Here is a 22,754-nt window from a genome sequence, read left to right on the forward strand (position 1 = left end):
CGACGGTTAGGCTGCCGACCTGACTGGACAAATGATCCCTGGCTTCACCAGACGCCAGAAGTCGGACACCATGTCCTTTGCCGCGACGTCCATCTCCAAAAAGAACTCCACCTTCGTCGTGAAAAGGCTTGAAATACTCAATATTCAACCGAGATTCGCGGACTCGCGCTTTCTCGGATCGATTAATTTCCTGTTGGAACAGTTGCAGGGCAGCTTCCCGCCACTGTTTCAACAGGCGATGGCTCCAAAGAATTCCTGGAACAAGCCATATCGAGGTTGCAAGCCACCCCTCTCAGCAAAAAATTCGAAGAAATTCGAAATTTCAATGGTGGAAGATATACTATGAAGAGAATCTCAAAAAGGATGTTTCGCGGAGCGATCGCTCAACCTACGTCATTCAAACTTTGCAGGATGGTTCAGACGTACATGCTAGGCATGGAACCACAGGCGATGATGCCATAGCTGACACACAGAGTAACACACACAGCAGAATCGTGTGCACAGATACTAAATTAGTGGACGTCGTCATCTTCTTCCCGCTGATCTCGAATGTACTATGACGTGCTATTTCGCCTGACGTGCTAATTGTTGCACAGTTTTAACTCAACAGTTTTGACTCAACAGTATGCTGCTTATAACCGTTAGTGTTGGAAAAACATATTTAACTTGTAAAATGTTGGTCCTCTTTTTGAATTTTTTATTTTTATTTATTGTTTTATTTTTGGATTCCCAAAGGCCGAGGCCTAAGTCGAGGGGGTCTCCATTCATGGCTTACTGGGAATATATCTGCAAAATTATAACATGTAGATTGAAAAGAGGAAGGATTATAACAAATGCGTGATCGATTTTTGAGGGACTGGTTGGCGCACAAACTGCCATGAAATGAGTCGAATCACTTTCTCGGCTTTCGTGAAAGACATTCGATGCAAGGAAAGTGACCTTTTGCAACAAACCGAGCGGAATTGATGGGTGCGCTGTGGCAACATAAATGATGACAGCCATGACGAGCTAAACTGAGATACCGCTTCTCCGAGGATATATTGCGCTGCTTGGCCTCTGTAGCACTGAGTTTGACAGTGATGGAACAGAGCCGCAAGCCCACACGATGAGCGAGTGAACAAGCAGCTGCTCCGATCCCACGGCACAAAGAAATGATTCTGAATTCATGTTCTTGTTCAAGATACGCGAAGCCCAGATGCGAAAACTGATGACAATACTTTCTTTTAGGCAGAATACCCAAAAATCCGCTGAAAAATAGAACTTGTAAATTCATATTGAGTGCTACGTCAGTTGAATGAGCATGAATAGCTGCAGATTCTCTGAAAATTGTGTCGCGATTTGACCAGCCGTTCAGGAGTTATGGCCGAAAATGTGCCCTTGCAAGGAAAGATTTTTTTGTTGCACGCTGTCATTTGTTGGCAGCACTGTATTTGAATCTGAGCAGACCGTGCGTAACTTGTCGTATCATGGAAACACGCGAAAGTGTGCAGAATTTTGCTCCAAGTCCAAAAAAGTCCAAAAAATCACGTTAAAAGACCACGTATTGGGCTGCACGGCGGCGGGCGAAACCGCCGTGCAACAGGACTTTTGCCAGCACCCTCGTGACGTTGCAGATATGTGGCTTGATTATTGTAGTTGACGTTGATTAAGTGACTTTGGCAAGTTTGAGTTGTGTCAAGAAGTCAGGTAGGATTCAGTACTAGGCAGTAGTGGAACATGAGTGGTAGTCTTTGCCGGTTTCTGAGGGTATCCTGGATTTGGTGTGCAGCGGTGTGGAAATGGCTTGCTGTGGACGCCCCAGCACTGGATGTTGTATCAAAGGTACGACCTCGTAGCACGTGCTAAACTTAATAAAATTCAAAATTGACTTTGGTCGGTGGGAGTCTGTGAGAGAACGCCCACTCGTTCCGTTGTGACAGGGTTCCAGGGCCACGTTGAGGGGCCCTATCCCATCACCCATGGCTGCTTCTGGACTTGTTTTAGGTTTGGGTCCCGGGCACGGACAGAATGGGCACGAAAATGTGAAAAAATTGTAAATGCATTTGTTTGGCTCCTGGGTGGCTCGCACACCGTGGCACTATGCCGGAAATTTAAGTTTTTCCGGCCTGGAAAGCCTGTCAGTGAAGCACAAGAACTTGTTTTTACAAATCATGTCCTGAGGGCCAGCATAGTGGCAGGAGTGTGTGGTCAAAAAATTTCACTCAAATCCATTGAGAAACACCAAAGTTACGGTCAATTGAATGCCTTATGAAATTTATGGGTAGGCTGCCCCCTTAAAGGTCTGCACGGTCCGACGTGAGTCTCGTGGCTACGGATAATAGCCAGGACTTGCTAGCCGCTGCCACTCAGTGCTGGCAGGATTATTCATCAAAGAAATTGGAATCAGCCTGGCTGTGCCTTTACTCGTCATTTCGCAGAGTTCTGGAGAATGGTGGTGAAACCAGGAAGCCATAAGGTTTTACAACTCCATCGTGTAAACGGTCACAGAATCACAAAGGTTCGGCGGAGTGTGATGAAAGAAGCCGTGGTAATGCTGAAAGAGCTGAAACAAAGCGTAACAAATGAGTGAAGCGAAAGCGACCCAAACTGAACTCATTACCCCGACAGTTTCTCCTATAAAGACGCTGTACATGGGCTCAACCATCTTTGTCCAGTGATTGACAGTGGAGACAAACTGTTCTTGATCTGTTCTAAGCGTATCCATCAATATCCATCCACTAGTTTTTTGTTAACGGATGAAGTACATTCACTGGGGGGCAGAGGTGAATGCAGCTGGATCCCGTGATAGATACTGTGATGCCGTCAATCCCTTTTGTGCAACTTGTCCCTGCCCATTTACTGAGGTGTGGTGAGCCCATGAGTGGGATAATCTTCAAAATTTCAAGCCCACCCAGAATTTTGGGGATTTCAGGGGAGTCGGTCGTTAAGCACACAACACACAAAACTTCATTAGACTAGCGCCAGGTGTGCGACCACTCAGATAAGGCGACCACCTGTCCTAGAAGACCACTGATACCAGGACAAAGGGATGCTATTTCCAGTCAAATGACGCTGGATAAAGAGACAGAGACCACGCTTGAAGGCCCCTTGAGAGGTCGTTGTAGACAGCACTGTAAAACTGTTAATTCGGTTATAGCCGTTTCACACTCGCGTCTTTCCGGGACGTCGTTTTCAGCCAAAACGTCGACTTGCTGCACAAATCGATTCACACACACACACATCGAGCACATCGTTTTGCCAAAAATCAGCAACGTTGGTAGCAGTCCATGGGCAAAAAAAATTACGGCATGCGAGTAGATTCAAAATAAATAAAAAATCTTGGGCAGTTCTGTAGTTTCCACACCATGTACCAGCCAGCCTCAAGGAAGACCAAACAGTTCTCAGTTTTAGTTTTGTGGTCATCATTATTTCGCTTTTGTAGGTGAAGAATATTACACCCTGCAATGGAAGCACGCGTGCTTCGGCTCTTCCTTTTGCTTTTGTGGCGCGGCCTTGGGCAATTGCTTCCCGATCGAGCGATTGCATATGAACAGCTTCACCATGTCCCTAATCTGGCACCAAATCCGCAACAGGCAAGCCTCGGCCTCATTATCAAACGTTTTCGTCATAGTGAAGGTGAAGGTACGAACAAAGGCACCGGTATGAAAATAAAAGAACGGAACCTCAATGTCAAAGTCGAAGAGAACTGAAAGGAAGAAGAAAATTCTTTTGACAGATGCAGCTAGCAGGTTGCATTCTCACTTTACATTTCCCCGCCAAGATCTCTGCGCATGCGGATAGGCCAGACAATAGTTCAAGACGACAAAAAAGACGAAGACGTGGCCGAAGACTCTGCCCATAGGGCCGCGTCTGCGTTTTGAAGTCTTCAGCTCACGTTTTGGGGATTCCCCGGGATCGCCTAGGCAACGAAGACGAAGACGCAAAATAAAGACGTGAGTGTGAAACGCCTATTAGCAAAATGTCTCAAAATGTCATCGTTTTGAGTCCAGAAAGGATGAACTCAGGCGCCATGATTTCCATGCCAAAGTCACAGAAACTGGTGTCACCAAGAGCACATGAAAACCAGAGTGTTCAGCTTGGGGCCTTTTCTGCTATGGGTGTCTGTCACGGCAAAATTCCGTGATTACATCATATTTGGCGCAGATCAGAGGCGGGAAATGGCGTAGTGCGTACAACTGAGCTGCAGTTGTGCAGAAAGAGACCTGCTTGAATCCCGCTTGTATGCACTACATCACTAAAATGATTGTAATCACGGAATTCCGCCGTGACAGCAACCCATCCGAGCTGCACACTCTGGTTCATGTACTCTTGCTCTCACGGGTGTTTGCAGTGCATGAACTCTGGCCAGTCGTCCCCGTACGCAAAATGCGTACGCATTTGGATCTACCGTATATTTCCTCGTGTTTTGGGCGAATCTGAGCGGTACGACGCTGTCGAATTGGGCCTGAATTTGCCCTGAACCAGCCGCTATCGAAGTAAAATTAGGTGTTTTGAAGACCACACGGGAACACTGCGGCCATGTCTTCTTTCCTGCGTCGTTTGTTTGAAAATCGGAGTGTTTTTGAGGTTGTAGTTTCGTCTTCGTTGTGGAATGACCCTGCGTACATTCTCCTTGGAATTACCAAAGTCACACCCCTGTTTATCACATTACTAGGAGTTGTGCCGGCAGCTACGATAGTTTTTATCCCTGCTTCCATACATCCTTTCATTGACCAGCCAAACGAAACTTTGTGGCGCGGGGGTCTCCAGTTTGTCACTTCGAGTTGTGCACAACAACCACATCATCTCTAAGGACCAAAAAAACCAAGTGAGCAAAGTATTTCAACGTTGCGGTTTTGCTTGGCCTACTGTTGTCGTATCCGGTCGGCCTCGGGGTTGCACCCCAAGCGCCACCCCAAGGCTGCGGTCGTCGACATGAACTAACTTACTAATAAACCTTCACATTACAAGGCCGTGCAGTGGTGGCCACTTGAAGAGAGTCCACCAACAGAATTACTCTTACGCACGCACGCACATATACCTGGACATACTCTCACACACACACTCAGGCATATACAGACACGTACACTCACACCAGCGTTCAGGTTGACTCACATCTTCAAAAAGAGCTAACTTGGTTCAAGAGACGATAATTATTGAGAGCACAAGGCAAGAGAGACGAAAGCCGAAGCTTCCGCCTGAAGGCGGAAGGCAAGAGAGAGAGAGAAGAGCAAGGAGATGGCAATATGATCTAGTTGCGGCCATGGAAATCCATGGCCACGAGATTGCTGGTCCCGCATGCAATAGCGTATCAAACCGTAGTAAATATGCGTACGAACTGTTGCATAAAGAGCGGGAGCCATGTGGGGAAATAACAGCGTATACTAAATAAGGAAGGCCCCAGGCCTTGTTGAAGATATAAAATAAAGACGATTATGAACCCATTTACGGGAGATAGATAAATAATTACACACCTAAATAAGGCATACGTGTCCCGTAGAGGCCTAAAAGGCACGTGTCCATAGTATGGATACGACATATCCCCCCGCTTACACGGAAAAGAACACGTCCTCGTGTTATAAGTAACGTAATAAATTAGACTAAGATTATGGCTAACAATTTAACTAAACGAGTGCAGGTCAAAATTGGAGTTCCGATCAAAAAAACTGTTCAAAGACTAGTTGTAATATTGGCCACAACCAATCCAGTCAATACCACTGAAATCCTTACTCGTGCCAGACGGGACTCCCAAACAGCTGAGGTGGATGGCGGGAACGCGGGGTTCGCCTTTCCATCACGCCAACTGGCGGAGCACTGTCGAATACCCGAGCGGTGTCCTCCTCGTCTCGGGCGGCGGCATCAGTGGCATCAGGCTGGTAGGACGGAGTCAGGGTGGATGCCATGGGCTGCGGTGGGTCCGACTCATCTTGTTCGTGAACCTCCTGCAGCCGACTCGGTCGATGATGACAACTTTTCAGCCGGTTGACGTGCACTATCAGCCGACGTGCCGTGGGCTCAGACAGCTTGATGCGGTAGGTGACGGCGGAGAGCTTCTCCTCGACTAGGTACGGTCCGTGCCACAGTCTAGAAAACTTGGCGGTTGTACCCGTCGGAATGGCCGGCACCAGAAGCCACACTGCATCACCAGCTGCAAACGTCACGGCCTTAGCGTTGCGATCATGGATATGCGCCCGAACCTGCTCATGAGCGTCCTCCAAGCGTCGGCGGAGAGCACTCACGAATTCCGGCAGGGACGCTACTGCGGATGCTGCTCCTGGCGGTAATCTAAATGCCAAGTCTTGAGGTAGGCATAGCTCCCGACCAAAGAGCAGATAGCTTGGACTGTAGCCGTTACTAGTCTGCGGCGTCGAGCGGTATCCCATCAAGAAGGCTGGCAACTTGATGTCCCAATCTCGATGATTCCGGCAGACATAGTGCGCCAGGCCACGCTCAAGCGTCTGGTTGAATCTCTCAACCAGACCGTCACTCTGTGGATGGTACGCAGTTGTCCTGGTTTTATCTATGCCAAGCAGAAAGCAAACACTGCGAAACAGAGAGCCATCAAAGTTTTTGCCCTGATCGGTATGCAACCGATCAGGAGCACCAAAACGTGACACAAACTCATTAACAAACACCAAAGCAATAGTGGAAGCATCCATTCTCGAAAGCGGAAAAGCTTCCACCCATTTAGTGAAATAGTCAACTACAACCAAAATATGGCGGTTCCCTTCCGCTGTCTCCGGCAAATTGGGGATCAAATCCATTGCTACTCGCTCAAAAGGATACCCCGTCCAGGAAGACTGCATTGGAGCGCCAGACCCTCTGCCTACGGGACGCTTCAACTGGCTACAGGAAGAACAACTTGCAACCCAATCCAAGACATTTTTCTTCATGCCTACCCAGTGAAATTGTTGCGTCAGTTTCTTCTGCAGGCGTGTAGAACCCGTATGTCCCCCCTGGTCATGATACTCTTGCAAAACCAAAGAACGTAAATGCCGGGGAACAACGACTTGCAAGATAGATGGCTTACCGTGGCAGGGGTCCTCCCAACGACAGCACAACACCCCCTCATGATGAACCAGCATTTCATGATTTTCCACAAAATACGTACCTCAGGACTGCTACCCATCATGTCCTGTGGGCAAGGCGGAGACTCCATACCTAGCCAGGACACTACTTGGGCGAGATCTCGGTCCTTCTCCTGTTCCGTTTCCCATCTTGACCACGGCCAGTTGAAACGGCGGATGAGGGGTTTGGGGATGTTGCCAACGTCGTTGTTCACGGCCCCTACGAACAGCGTCGTCGGAGCGTCAGGGCGGCGTGACAGTGCATCAGCGTTAGCGTGCGATCGACCTGCCCTGTACAATATGGTGAACTCAAATTCAGACAAAAATTCCAGCCAGCGAGCCACAATCGCCGGTGGATTTTTGAAATTAGCCAAGTGTTCTAGAGAACGATGATCCGTACGAATCACAAATTGTCCACCAAGCAGGTAGCAACGAAAATGTAGCACAGCCCATGCCAAACCCAACAATTCCTTTTTCGTGGATGCGTACCGTGTTTCTGTATCGGCCAGAAGTCGACTAGCCTACGCTCTCGGCCGTTGCAGACCTTCCTGAACCTGAGACAGCACTGCTCCTAATCCTAGTCCACTAGCATCTACGTCTACCAGAAATGGTGATGCATCTTGCCCAAACCTGGGGTAAGCTAGTCCTGGGGCGGTCGTCAGCACTGTCTTCAGATTCAGGAAAGCGGTTTCACAGTCAGGGGTCCACAAAAACACTTGGCCAGTTTTCGTCAGGCTGTACAAGGGGCGGGCAATGGTGGCAAAATCTTGGGCAAACCGCCTATCATACCCACAGAATCCCAAGAAACCACGCATTTCTCCAACTGCTTCAGGGGTAGGCCAGTTTCTGACTTTCTCGATCTTACCCGGGTCGGTCCTAACCCCCTCCCGGGTAACAATGTGGCCCAGGAACTCAACACTTGTGCGGAACAAGAAACACTTACTGGGCTTCAACCGCAGATCTGCCTTCAAGAGGCGGTCAAAGACTTTCACTTTAGATTTCAGTTTCAACACTCCATAATCCGAACCCACAGTACTGATTGAGGCGGGGGAGGTAGAGAAGAACATTCGCCCTTGTCCCGAAGAAATTGTGCAAGGAATGTGGGATAATACGTCCCGGCCAACAATACAATCACGCGGCAACCCCTTAACAATTCTTACCCGGTGCCAACAGGTTGCATCTCCGAGTTCCAACTGAACAATTTCTGATGCCACGGCTTCTAGTGGTTGCCCGTTGGGGCCAATCTACTTCGGGCCTTGGTCAGAGGTCTCCTTTTCCAGCTCCTTAGGTAGGCGGTCGGCAAAATCCTCTGACAACAATGTAGCGGCGGATCCTGTATCAATCACAGCGTCCACTGGACATCCATTCACCGCTCCAGGCACCAACATGTCCGCACGCTCACTCGCATGTTCAATGAAGACAGAACACATAGATCAGGCTATTGTTTTCTGTAGCAGTCTAAGTTTTGCAGATACTAACTTCAACCCCAGGGTTCCACTTCCGGAGAAAATCTACAAAAGCAGATGCAAACGACCTCCCTTCTTTTGTTAATAATGACAACTCTCGGAGTAAGTACTCCCACAAACTGAGAACCCGCAGAACAAGGGCACTAGACTAGAGCTATCCGATCTCTAAAGAGCGGTAATAGCATCAGCTACATCCCAAAGGCTAATTCATAGGTTTCTTCTGGGAACTCGCAAGGCCTAGGACTCAGCAATAATCAGTCTGCAATCAGCCACATGCACAGAGCTAACAAGCGCTGCAAATGCGTCAATTTGCAACAAATACAAACTGGCGTATTTTTCCAATTCTTCCTTACCGGCAAGGTCAGGGGACCAGCGAGGATCGCACTGTAGGGGCATCGATTCCACTCCCACCGATGGGGCGGTAGAAACCCTACAGCAATGGCTTCAGCTACAATAGCTGCACGAGCATGAGCAGCTGCTGAGACAGCGCGGGAGGCAACAGCAGCTCTTTTTCACAGCACCTGCTGAACCACAAGGTCACAAACACAAAACCACGAAAAAAACACAAGCCACAAGGGCAGCAGGAAAACTGCTGCCACTATGCCAGCTTCGTCATACAGGTCAAATTCTCCATTGACGCCATGATCAAACCCTTGACTTGGCGGCACTCCACATCTGTTTCCAGAATGCGAATGTCCATACCAAGTGACACAAACCAAAATAATGGATATACGACGCCACGTGGAATTTTCGTCAAACTTACGATCACGAGCAACAGCCCAAGAACAACCATACCTTCTTCTTGATAACCTTGAGATCTCGTAGAAGTCCGGTCATTCGCGGATCGGGCAGCGGAAACTCTGCCCGTCCATTCGAACAACCGGGGCATCACAATGTCTTACTCATCAATGTCTCTCTCGTTGACAGCACACAAGGTGTCGGATCCTGTTCACTGCGCCAAATGTCGTATCCGGTCGGCCCCGGGGTTGCGCTACCCATCATGTCCTGTGGGCAAGGCGGTCGTCGACATGAACTAACTTACTAATAAACCTTCACATTACAAGGCCGTGCAGTGGTGGCCACTTGAAGAGAGTCCACCAACAGAATTACTCTTACGCACGCACGCACATATACCTGGACATACTCTCACACACACACTCAGGCATATACAGACACGTACACTCACACCAGCGTTCAGGTTGACTCACATCTTCAAAAAGAGCTAACTTGGTTCAAGAGACGATAATTATTGAGAGCACAAGGCAAGAGAGACGAAAGCCGAAGCTTCCGCCTGAAGGCGGAAGGCAAGAGAGAGAGAGAAGAGCAAGGAGATGGCAATATGATCTAGTTGCGGCCATGGAAATCCATGGCCACGAGATTGCTGGTCCCGCATGCAATAGCGTATCAAACCGTAGTAAATATGCGTACGAACTGTTGCATAAAGAGCGGGAGCCATGTGGGGAAATAACAGCGTATACTAAATAAGGAAGGCCCCAGGCCTTGTTGAAGATATAACATAAAGACGATTATGAACCCATTTACGGGAGATAGATAAATAATTACACACCTAAATAAGGCATACGTGTCCCGTAGAGGCCTAAAAGGCACGTGTCCATAGTATGGATACGACACTGTGAAGATGGAGACTTCTACTCGGTAGCAGATACTCGTATCAATAAGCTGGGAGGGAGAGCGTGGCGAGTAAAATGTTGGGATGAAAAGAGGCACATTCTCTCTCGGAAAAAGTCGTCGTTCCCACATACGTACACTTGCTCTACCCAGATCTGCAGAAGGCTAGATTTTGCATGTACATGCGAGATTCGCATTCGCCGCGCACAAAGACAGAGTCAAAAATTTTGTACTCTCGGATTTGCCGCCATCTTGACGCTGCGAAACGCCCGTGGTCTGCGTGCTGTAAGAGGGAACTGACTGCTTGGTCTGTTCTCAGACCAAACCAGGTGAACACGCCCTAAGACAACGTCCAGTGTACGAACTGCAGCTATGGCCAGTGCACCAACTGCAGATTTTCTTTTGTTGACCTTTCTGTTTAAATCTACAGGTTTCTACCGCAGATGTCACTTTGACACTGATTGTGCCACCTATCAAACATGTGTCGATTTCGGAACTTTGAAAGTGTGCTTAAGTAAGTGCAGTATGTGTGTGTGTGTGTGTGTGTGTGTGTGTGTGTGTGTGTGTGTGTGTGTGTGTGTGTGTGTGTGTGTGTGTGTGTGTGTGTGTGTGTGTGTGTGTGTGTGTGTGTGTGTGTGTGTGTGTGTGTGTGTGTGTGTGTGTGTGTGTGTGTGTGTGTGTGTGTGTGTGTGTGTGTGTGTGTGTGTGTGTGTGTGTGTGTGTGTGTGTGTGTGTGTGTGTGTGTGTGTGTGTGTGTGTGTGTGTGTGTGTGTGTGTGTGTGTGTGTGTGTGTGTGTGTGTGTGTGTGTGTGTGTGTGTGTGTGTGTGTGTGTGTGTGTGTGTGTGTGTGTGTGTGTGTGTGTGTGTGTGTGTGTGTGTGTGTGTGTGTAAGTAAGTAGGCATTCACTGGCCAGAAAAGGCACCATGATTATTGTGTCCGACCCCTTGAGTCCATGGTGCATTGGTAACCCCTCGAGCAGCAGAGCTGTTTCTGCTGCTCATTAATAATATTAAGACCTTTCTTTCGGGATTACCCAACGCCGGCGAACGCCTATCAGGGGGGGGGGGGGGGAGGGATCTCCTATTTGAACATGTGCATATGTGTGTGTGTATAATGTGCCCTAGCACACGTATAAGTTATACACGTAGATCATGTCCATGATGCCTTTCCTCAGCACAGGTCCACCGCACTATTGTTTAAGATTTTCATTGTTACTTCTTAATATGCACTAGTATAATTGCGCTGGCTCCATCCCTCATCTCCTGAGCTACAACCCCTCCCCCCCCCCCTCCCTCCCGGTGCGTCTGCCCAGTGTTGACTCCGACACCCACGGTCGGACGAACTGCCCAGGCCTCATCAGCACTGCAATTTCTGTGCTGCATTCTCTATACATTATGTATGTGCACAGTGTAGCATGTGCACATTCACAAGTCTGAAGGTTTGGGGTTTTCAAAAAAAAACTATAGAAAAAAAAACTTGCAGTAGCCCTGGGTGGCCAGTCTCAAGCAAGAAGTAGCAGGTGATGATTATATTGTAACTCCGAGTGCCGCATGCTAGACGACCATCAGACAACATTAACGAGATAAGCCCGCATGCTGGCTAAGATATGATGGGGCCTATCTGCTCGATTACCCCTATAGACTGGCGGCGGGCAATCTACCACCCAACATACCATCGCCAGCATACATGTACTACAATTGGTTAACATGAGGGTGACACTCGAGACGTTTTCTGATCATAGGCGACATCACCGGATTAAACGTGGCTACGAACCGAGAGCCTTATTATTATTATTAGGCAAAGTGCAGTGATTGCGCGTAGGATGAGTGGGAAGAAACCAGTTATATTTACGCAATTGTGGCGGGGCTTTGTCAAGACGAATAGAATGAACAACAATACACAGTTTTCGATCCGCTTGACTAGAGATGGGGAACGTGTTAAACATATCATACATACAGCTTGGCAGAAGGAAAGTATGATGGTTTGCGGAAAAGGACTTTTAGTATCCTCTTTTTTCCATCCTTACAAGTTCAGGAGCAGGAGTGCAATACTACACCATCACGAAGAAATTAATACATATGAGCCAGAGCACGCCAGAATACGACCACAGACCAAAAATTCGATTTTCAATTTTTTGTTCAAAAATGATCTAGCACACCTAATGTTCACTGTCTGCAAGTTTTGGATTGATCCGACATGTCTAAGTGTTGCTACAATGGTATTATATGCAGCATTGTTGAAATGGTGAAATTCTATGTACAGCAATTGGATTGTCATTTTTGCACACAATTGATATGCCCCTTGGTTCATCCTTTTCGGGTCAGTTCCTCTGTCCAGGGTCTTATTGAGCTGACAGGTACTCAGCCACATCCAAATTGTCTATAGGCAGCTGAACTGGGTGTCCGAAATACCTCCTGTTTGGAGCACCACTAGAGAACTGCCAGCAAAAACACAGTCAACATCTGTAGATGGCCGAAGAAGTTGGCACTCCATGTCCTCTCCATCACACTCCACCTGTACTTTCAGATATACAGTATACACTGCTGCACACAATCTTCCTCAACATACTAGACGTCGCACTCATATTCCCCACACCAAAGCCCATCTGCACACGGTTTTCTCCGCTCGCCAGAGAGTACTGCTTTCGCTGCATACTGCTCATGCTAGCGATGTTCCGCATAAGGGTACTCAAATTATCGACTTGAGCAAGTTGAGGTAGCAGCAGAGTCCATTGATTGTTTTGCTCTTGCAACCAATACTGGCATTGTCCCGGATATGTGCAGCGATGTCCATTCTGGCCAAATCATCGGCCGACTCAGCTCCCAAGTCAGTGTCGATGCCAATCGCTTGCCAGGTTGTCAACAGAGTAGAATTCCTCGTCACAGCAGATCGTGGGACTACCAGCATCAATTCATTTTACGCTCGATGAAAGTGTCGCCCTCAAATGACTCGTCACTGTAGCCATCATCGTCTTCCTTCTGTTTCCGACTCGAATCCTCAAAATATTTTTTCCTGTGCATGGAGTGCGATGATGTCGTCTTCTTCCGCTCCGCAGTACATTACTACTACTAGGCTCTTCTGTCGATACATCGATGACGATCAGTTTTAGGCAACTCAGCGCAACATGGAATACAAACTCTAACAAATAAACTTACATGCAACAAGGAATTGCATCCGGAACAGTCCAGTCGACCGAGGAGAACAACAACAGCGACTCGCGTTGCACTGCACTTCGTATTTTTGCCGCGGAATTCAAATCGCGATTATCTCGACTTTTTCAAAAAAAGCTGTGGTCATGTTTTAGCGCGCTCGGGCTCATATTAGAAGGAGGTCATGGAGACACCCACGTGGGGTGCGATAATCTTTCGTACCACACCAAGTCTCTCTGCACACAAACCACAAAAACTACCCAATATAATGGTACACAAGCATAATGGAAGTGAGATAATGCATGTAACCTCATTCTAAAATAGTCCATGGCAGGGAGGGCCTCATGGCTTGTTTGTGCCCTTCAGGGTAGCCCTCGGGCCTACGGCCCTCAGGCTAACCTGTCGGGCACTAACAAGCCGTAAGGCCCTCCCTACCATGCACTTACCTATAAATAATATCCTATGAATAGAACGAAGGCTGCAGACATCGCCACGCAGCATTATTTCCGCAATCCGTAGGTGTCCTTTGTCAGCACAACCTGACCGCTTGGAAACTTCTGTTCTTTCAATGGCTACGCTTGGTTCAGTCAATTCCACTGATGATTGGAACGGAAGATCGATTCTGTATACTCTAATACACCGACAATCATACCGAACTAATTGCATGTTGCGTGGTGATATCTTCAACCATCGTTCCATTCATAGCTGTATTTCAACCTATATCTGCCTCCGGGTACACAGGCGTTCAACATTATGCAAGACAAAACAAAGAAACGAGCGGGGGTCAATGAGAAATGAGGTGCTAATACGCACGCAAATCCAGGCAACAACAAAAAATAATACATCAAAACTCTCCTTAAAGGGGAAGTCCGGTGAAACATTTAAATTTCACAGTCCGTAGATTTCGGGGCGCTGAGTCGAATGGTCTTTGTCCGAGGAGGCTGCGGCTTATGGTTCGTCAGATACGCCCAATCGAACATGTGCGAATTTGAGCGCGCATCACCCAGATCCAGGTGATGACGTCACAGCGTGCAGCCAGGTAGCCACACCATCTAGTTGTGTACAAAAATGGCCATATTCGGAGCGCGTTCGATTGGGGAACCGTTTATCGCAGCTTCTTCGGACCAAGACCATTCGATTCAGTGTTACAAACACTACGTACCCTGTGATTTTCAGCTCGGTAAACCTGGAGGTTATACCGTATTTTAGCCGTTTCCGAGTTGGACTTTTTTTTACTATTAATTGTACATGGTCTATGCGCTCTGCGCTGCGTGCATGCAGTGCGTGCAGTGTGTTATCTAGCTGTAGTGCAGTCAACAAACTCATGTCACAACTGACACAAGACTCAGAAAACTAGTGAACACACGGACTTGTCATGTAGATCTACTACACTCGTATCAGTCGTATTGTACAGTCATGTAGTCAGAGAACGTGCGTTTCTCCTTGCCGGTGCCGGTGGTTGTGCTTTGAGAAAGAAAATTTTAGTTTTCCGCACCCACGGCGCCTCATTATTTTATGCTACAACGATGAGTGCACAACCGTGACAAGTGACAAAACAGCGAACAGCTCTCGGACCTAGAACTTTCAGATTCCATAGCGTTGCGAGCGAAGAGTCGTGCCCGTGGTTCAAAGAGCCTGCACTGTTCTCCAATTGAGCAGTCCGAAATATTCCAAGTTCGCACCAAAACATCACCATGTGGCAGGTTACTGGAGTCTAAGCGAATCTAATCGGTATGGAACAACATTTAGAGCACTCGCATCACTCTTCTCCATTTTGGCGACCCTGCTCTCCAGCGATCTGATAATTACATCAGCCTCGTCTGCAATAGCTGCTGCTTCTTCATCAGTCGGAAACTCAGTAGCGCTCACTCTTGACCGGCCCGCGCGGCCATTTCTTCAGCTGACTACCGAGGTTCTCAGCCCCAGACCGAACTCATGAAGGTCAGCCATGGCTGCATCCTCACTCTCACAAGGAGTTACATGTCTTCGGGGTCGCTTGCCCCACCTAATATCAGTCGCCAAATCATTTGAAATAGCACTGACACTATACTATTGCTTTCACGCACTCCTTTTGACCTAGCTGCACGCTATGACGTTGCAGAGGGTGTGGCGCGGCCGCATGACGTCATGGCGCAGCCCCCGAAACTCAGTTTTTCAAACGGAAATATCTCGAGACTGCTTTGTCGGAGACACGTGGGACCAACACCATTCGACTCAGCGGCCGAAACTCTACCGACCCTGAAATTTAAATTTTTCACCGGACTTCCCCTTTAACACACACGAGCTCTCAACCATTAAAAAAACCGAAACCTGTACAGATAGTTGACGCACCAAGTGTCAGGGACAGTTTACGTATGCAAAATGCACCAAGACGGTTTTACGTGGTATTTTCTTTTAAAATAATTTGGACCATACATACTGCCAGCTGTTGATCATCCACAAACTAAATGTACTCAAGACAGGCTTTTGTGTGCAGCAAAGCTTCAGAAACAGGGTTTTGTCTATGAGGCAGGCACTCTGCCTACCAAGAAGAGCTCTACTGAAACTCCGCATTGAGAATTCAGCCAGACCAGATTTTGTTTGTCTCTCTTTTTCTAACCTTCAGCCGAACACGCAACCTGCAAGAAGCAAAGTTCCAGCTGGATTGGACTAGGTTTCGGCTATTTCACGTATCCGGAAGCCGCTTCAAAATGCCGGCAACTGAACTATGATTTGGTCCCGGAGGAGCTCTATAACCCTAATATCAATTGTGTTGCCCAAATGGCTCGGAGGATGCTGATAAAACAGCCCACAAAGCATTCTGAAATCGCAATATGGTTCACTCCAATGTACACTCATACAGTTTACTCGAACTTTAAGCTCTTCAAGCATAAGGGATTAGCCGATACAAGTAAATCCAACAATGTTCAAAGACGAGAGGTTGCGATTATCTGCTCAAAGCCACTGTAAGTCCCAGTCAACAACTGCATGATGTCATAATGTACAGTTACTATTGTATCATACCGTAGAGTTGTGGTCCCAGTCAACAACTGCATGCATGATGTCATAATGTACACCACATCGCCTCTTGTATGCTCATAAAACTCACATCTTATCTATTAACGAAATTCGTCTTGTTAGCAGTATACCCGCATCTAGCGTGCATATCCCAGGCTATAAGCTGTACCGCAGAAACCGAGATTTACATGGTGGTGGAATTTGCTTTTATATCCATTCTGCCACTCACTCAGTGAGAGTACCAGTGATTGGCTCAAGAGAAGAGTGTCTGTTTGTCTGTGTTCATATTAGCGCTACGCCAAAGACCACGAATTGTTTTTGTGCAGTGTGTACCGTTCACCCAATACTGCTGTTAATTTTTGGGACCTGTATAGCCAGCATCTTGATGCCGTAACCTGCAGCGACTGTAGACTTATTGTGCTTGGAGATTTTAACACTGATGTGCTACACCCCACAGCCACTAGTAACTATAATTAAAAGCACTTGTTCAACTTCTGTGCAGAGTTTCACCTACACATAGCGTTCGATTGGTACAACCTAGAACAGGATTCACCAGAAAAGCGCCTTCGATTGGTACAACCTAGAAGAGGATTCACCAGAACAGCGCTTTCGACTGGTACAACCTAGAACAGGTTTCACCAGAACAGCGCGTTCAATTGGTACAACCTAGAACAGGATTCACCAGAACAGCGCCATCGATTGGTACAACCTAGAAGAGGATTCACCAGAACAGCGCGTTCGACTGGTACAACCTAGAACAGGTTTCACCAGAACATCGCGTTCGATTGGTACAACCTAGAACAGGATTCACCAGAACAGCGCGTTCGATTGGTAAAACCTAGAACAGGATTCACCAGAACAGCGCGTTTGATTGGTACAACCTAGAACAGGATTCACCAGAACAGCGCCTTCGATTGGTACAACCTATAACAGGATTCACCAGAACAGCGCCTTCGATTGGTACAATCTAGAAGAGGATTCACCAGAACAGCGCGTTCGACTGGTACAACCTAGAACAGGTTTCACCAGAACAGCGCGCTCGACTTGTACAACCTAGAACAGGATTCAGCAGAACGGCGCGTTCGGTTAGAACTGTACCTGCCCTGGGTGGGCCTGAACATGTTCTGCTTGCACCAGCCTGGAAGCCGGAGCTGACTAGTCGACTGAGCAGTTTCGCTTTTCTAAAGGGAAACCTGGCGGGAACACCGATTTTGGTCCCAGAGTGTTGCATTAAAGCGCAGCGTTTATGCTCATTAACAGCTAGCATCATTGCAGCTCACCGCCGCGGGTACGTGCTGCCCAATGTCCTCGAATGCACATGGTGCCGCACAACTGCCCCTGCTGCCCCATGCCCTTGCATGCGCATGGTGCCGCACAATTGTCTCCGCCGCCCTTTGTCCTTGCAGGCATGTGGGGCCGCACACCTACCTCTGCCGCCCCATGTCCTTGCGGGCGCATGGCACCGCACAACTGTCTCTGCTGCCCTGTGTCCTTGCGCAGGCAAGGGGCCGCACAACTGTCAGTGTTGCCACTCACATTTTTTTCCCCAGCGCAGACAACGTGCCCATGACGTCAGCAACCATACTGATGTCCGGTTACCATGACGCAAAAATTGCGACCCATTTTTCTTGGACGCCCTATTGCCCCGTTAGGGCCATGCAAGAGTACCTGTCGCTCTCGTCACACTCCAGTCAGCAACCACTGTTCTGCTACGCCTCCGGCACGCCACTGACTCGCAAGAAGCTTATGGGGAAGCTCAGAAGCCTCCTGCTGTCGGCCGGCATAAGCAACGCCAAGGATTATGCGGGGCACTCGTTTCGCATAGGGGCGACGACCTCAGCTGCATCATGTCGCATCCCAGACTGACAGATCCGAATCTTAGGCCGCTGGCAGAGTGACAGCATGCTACGCTACATCAGAACGCACTCCGCAGAACTGGCCCCTGTGGCCAGGACTGTGGCTGAGGCACTGATCTAAGTCCCCGGCTGCCTAAGAAGTAAGAACACAATGTAATAATATTTGCGGAATCCGCGTTGCCATAATTTGAACGTTGAGATACGCACATGCTAGCCTTCACATTCACAGGCCAATATTATGCCCCTTGTCTGTCTGCCTTGGGTTACGGTGCCCGGCCTGTATGGGCTCTCCATTTCTCCATTGAATGCATCAGTGGGCTCTTGGCTCTTGCCAACCCTGCTATTACTTGCCCCCCGGGCAAATGCAATTCAATTTCGCCGGCCACGCACCATCCACCCAAGCAATGTGTGTTCTTGTTAATGTCGCATTAAAGCGAAGCGTTGATGCTCATTAACAGCTAGCATCATTGCAGTTCACCGCCGCGGGTACGTGCTGCCCCATGTCCTCGAATGCACATGGTGCCGCACAACTGCCCCTGCTGCCCCATGCCCTTGCATGCGCATTGTGCCGCACAACTGTCTCCGCCGCCCTTTGTCCTCGCAGGCGCGTGGGGCCGCACACCTACCTCTGCCGCCCCATGTCCTTGCGTGCGCATGGCGCCGCACAACTGTCTCTGCTGCCCTGTGTCCTCGCGCAGGCACGGTGTCGCACAACTGTCAGTGTTGCCACTCACATTTATCCCAGCGCAGTGCGCACACAACGCGCCCATGACGTCAGCAACCATACTGAGGTCCGGTTACCATGACGCAAAATGGCGACCCATTTTTCTTGCTCCCTTGCTGACAATCTCTTCTCAAGAATTGTTCATGGTGGTGACTGGTTGTCAGTTTATTTGTTTCTCGTTCCCACCCTCCCTCTCCCATATTTATCCTCATATGCTTACTTTTATAAAGTAAACCCCAATAAACGGTGCCCGGCGGCTCTCCATTGCTCCATTGAATGCATCAGTGGGCTCTTGGCTCTTGCCAACCCTGCTATTACTTGCCCCCCGGGCAAATGCAATTCAATTTCGCCGGCCGCGCACCATCCACCCAAGCAATGTGTGTTCTTGTTAATGATCATGTGCAAACGCCTTTGGGTTGAACTTTGCATGCACTCGTTGTACCGTACAAAGTGACCATGTTTTACGTTTTGCATTCACTATCATGCATTTCGCATACAGTCGTAAAAAAATGAGAACCTCTACAAAGTGACCATGTTGTCTCGTACACATTTTGAAGAATGCACTAAAATGTGCTCTGTTTCTGGACTACGGTACAGTTTGGTCTGCATGAGGCTACTCCATGTGCACCAAATGTTTGATCCTGTTCTAGATCATACCACCAAAAACACCCTCTACGAGGTCATTTGCTATTTTTGGACACTCAAATTAAATAGCACCCCATTATGTTGGTTTGTAAGATAAATTAAATTTCTTTCTTGCTTTTCTACTGCCACACTTATGCTTTACCACCACCACACACACCTGAAGGCATAGAGTTGAAGCATGCGGCCACAACTTGACCTGATCGGAGGTGTCTTTTTCTACTGCTTTTTCAATGCGAGCAATTATTGGACAACTAAATTAAATAGCATCTAGCAGCAGTCTGCAATGGTGTGAACAAGTAAAACTTGCACAGGACATGAAAATGGGGTAAGGCTATGCCTATGAGACCGGCTGATGTGAGTTCTAATGACAGGCCGTTCATAGCAAGCTTTTCAAGTCTTTTCAATGTGACACACAATTTAAAGGGTCACTCAAGGGTTTTCATGGACGTCATATTCAAGAACAGAGGAGAGCACTCCAGTGTGGCCCATCTCCTTCTCATATTTCGCAAACAGTGGAGGGCTAGCGTCGTAACTAGCCGCTACGTCCTTCTTGGTTAGGAAGTGTTCGCTGGTGCCAGGTGAGTGGAACGCTCGCACTGCTAAAAGAGATTTCTCCTGACCAGAACCCCTCCACAAACGCACCGGTTGAGAAGGCGAGGCCCTCTTCCAGGCGGATTCGAGCTGGAAGACGTAGTCCCTGGAGTTGATGGAAGGGATACAACATCCCCCATGTCGACATTCTCTCCGTTATGCGACGTAGAGTCAACGGAATCCGCAATCATTTATTATTTAATCGAAAATTTCAAAATTATTCATTACATTACCTAAGAACAATAAAGAAAACGCCCAGAAAGAAACGGCCTTCACCGCTAAAAATTGGCACGAAGAAACTTGAGGACCACACGAAGACACTCTTGTCAAAGATTTGTCCACCAAGGAAAGGATAACGACTCAGGAGGACTCTACTTCCGTATTTAACTGATTTGTCCAAAAATTGCTACATGTCCAAAAATTGCGAATCACCTCGTACAGTCCGTTCCAAAAAGATTTGCCATCCTGGCGATCGCCCGCGGAGCTTGGCGTCTTACCGTATGAGCACTCGAGCGCTGCCTGGAAAAACTCACTTTGAACTCGAAGAAATATTCCGCGCGAAAGCAGGAAAATGACAACTTACTCACATTGATACAGTCATGTACGTCTGGTTTACAACAAACGAGTTCTTCCTCTCAATAATGGAGTCAGAGAGGACATGTCGAAACGAAAGTGTTGTAAATGTTGACGAGCGGCATGGGTCCCAATTCGTTTTGTGACCAAAATAGTTTCTTTGAGCTGCGATGCAATTTACTCACCGTGTGGCGAAAACGACATCGACACGGACTCATTCCCAGGCCATGACTTGGCAAAGCTATCCCTGTGACTTCGACGACATTTTGAGAAAAGCAGACGCTTGTGAACACTGATATACATGATAGAAGACGGCGTTGCACGTTGACTGCCAAATTCAAATATAATAATAATTGCCGATCTTGAAATACTAGAATAAATCTCAAAAAGCGACGGCACGATGACTTCCATATTCACTCACACCATTGCAGTGTTGTGGTTGTGTTCACATGGCGTGAGCCAGTCAAGTGTCAGTCAGTTCGGCAGGAAGCGCGAGCTCCAACAACAAGTCGTTTGGTGCAGCCATCTTCTTTGTCTTGTACCAGCTTGATCACCAAAACAATGAAAAAAAGTGTGACTTGAGGATAGGTTGGGATTTGAACTCACAACTAACGTTACTTCATGGTCAGCAGACAGCATTCATAACCACAAGGCCAAAAAGGAAAGGATAAATCGTGGGTTTTGATAAAAATCGATACTGGCTTCCTGGGCAAATTGTAAACCATGGGAAAAGGCCGGAAACCTGGCCGAAATACTAACTCCTTAACGGCTGGTCCAATTGTTCCGAAACCTTCACAGAACAATTTGCCGTGTCCTAACAAGCCATTCTATGTACTTTGTGGTCAAAATTTCCCTTATCTCCATACTTTTTAAGACCCAAACCTGATTGTAAATCTTTTTGATACAGACTATAGGTGTAATCCTAAATTCAGGTGCCTAGCTAAAATACGGAAATTAAAGTTAAACGGAAACTAGGGGATTGTACAGTATGGACTTGCATGGAGAGTAACCAGCTTCTGTACCCTGCTTGTCAATTGTGTTCTGCAGATAACGTCAGATGGGACGATGGAGCTTGGTCGCGAGGTGTTCGTCACGTGAACTTAGCCATGCAGACATTGAAATGCACACCTGTTTCAATGCAGTATCTGGTATTATAAACTTTTTTCTCATTTCTGTTTGTTCTATGCCACTTGTTTGTTCTTTTTTTTGCTCCAAGAATGTATGCAGCATGCTTCTGTCTGGTTTTTCCTCCTGCCATGCGCCCTGGTTGTGGTCTTGGGGTTTCCCCTACACTCTGGTGGTCTGGCTAATATTTGCCATACACTTTAGGCAAATACAACCGTTTTGCTGTTCAATTTCGTTCTTTTTGACTTTGTTATGATAACTCCCAAAGAAAACTGGATCATTGAGGGGAACTTCGCGAGCTCCTTATTCAGTAGAGGAGAGTCGAGGTTAGAGGGCAGATTTGCTCCAGTTTCACCACCACAGTTGCCTCTGCAACCACCTCTATCATGCAGTATTCTGTTGTCGAGGTTCGTGGTTTCTCGTAAAAAGAGGGATACGGTGCTGCTGCGTACCGAAGAACGGTGGACACAAGTACGATGTTCCGAAGATAAGACAGGCTAGACCATTATGTACTCTCCACATTACCCGTTGGAGGCATTGTCTCCAGATCTAGTCTGAAAACCGAACCCATCCAAAGCGTGAAAGACGGAGAGAGAATCGCGAGCACCCCCTGAAAGTGGCATTGCGGCTGTGAAGGTATCCTAGCGTGCTGGAATAGAGTAGAGTTGCTTGAGGAAGAACACCGAGCCCGAAATATTAGCAACAGTGCAAAACCAGTGTGTGCGACTGTACACATCAGATCTGAAATAGCGCAGTTAGCGCACTACAGAACCATGATGAGGTCAACCAATGCACGATTTGCCTACAGCTCAAATTTTGTATTTCACAGCCCGGAAATTGGACAAGTTTGAATGATTTTAGACGTCTTGTTTTACGGCTTTGTGGTGACTGAGTACACGATGACTGAACTTGTGCACATTCGCTGACAAGTAAATTCACCAGGCTGTCTGTA

General features: G+C 47.8%; 1 protein-coding gene across 1 annotated transcript in view; it reads left to right on the forward strand.

Annotated features, from left to right (window-relative positions):
- LOC135810951 (uncharacterized) overlaps positions 1-22,032 on the forward strand; it is a gene marked incomplete at its 5' end in the record, with an annotated part of 23,367 nt that extends 1,335 nt beyond the window's left edge. The window contains 3 exon segments of the mRNA XM_065324328.1: positions 10,572-10,655; positions 15,897-16,236; positions 21,725-22,032. Of these exon segments, the coding sequence (XP_065180400.1) occupies positions 10,572-10,655; positions 15,897-16,236; positions 21,725-21,728 (428 nt within the window). The 3' untranslated portion in view covers positions 21,729-22,032.
- Between the last annotated feature and the right edge of the window lie 722 nt (positions 22,033-22,754).

This window comes from Sycon ciliatum, chromosome 2, assembly GCF_964019385.1.
Source record: "Sycon ciliatum chromosome 2, ocSycCili1.1, whole genome shotgun sequence".
NCBI lineage: Eukaryota > Metazoa > Porifera > Calcarea > Leucosolenida > Sycettidae > Sycon > Sycon ciliatum.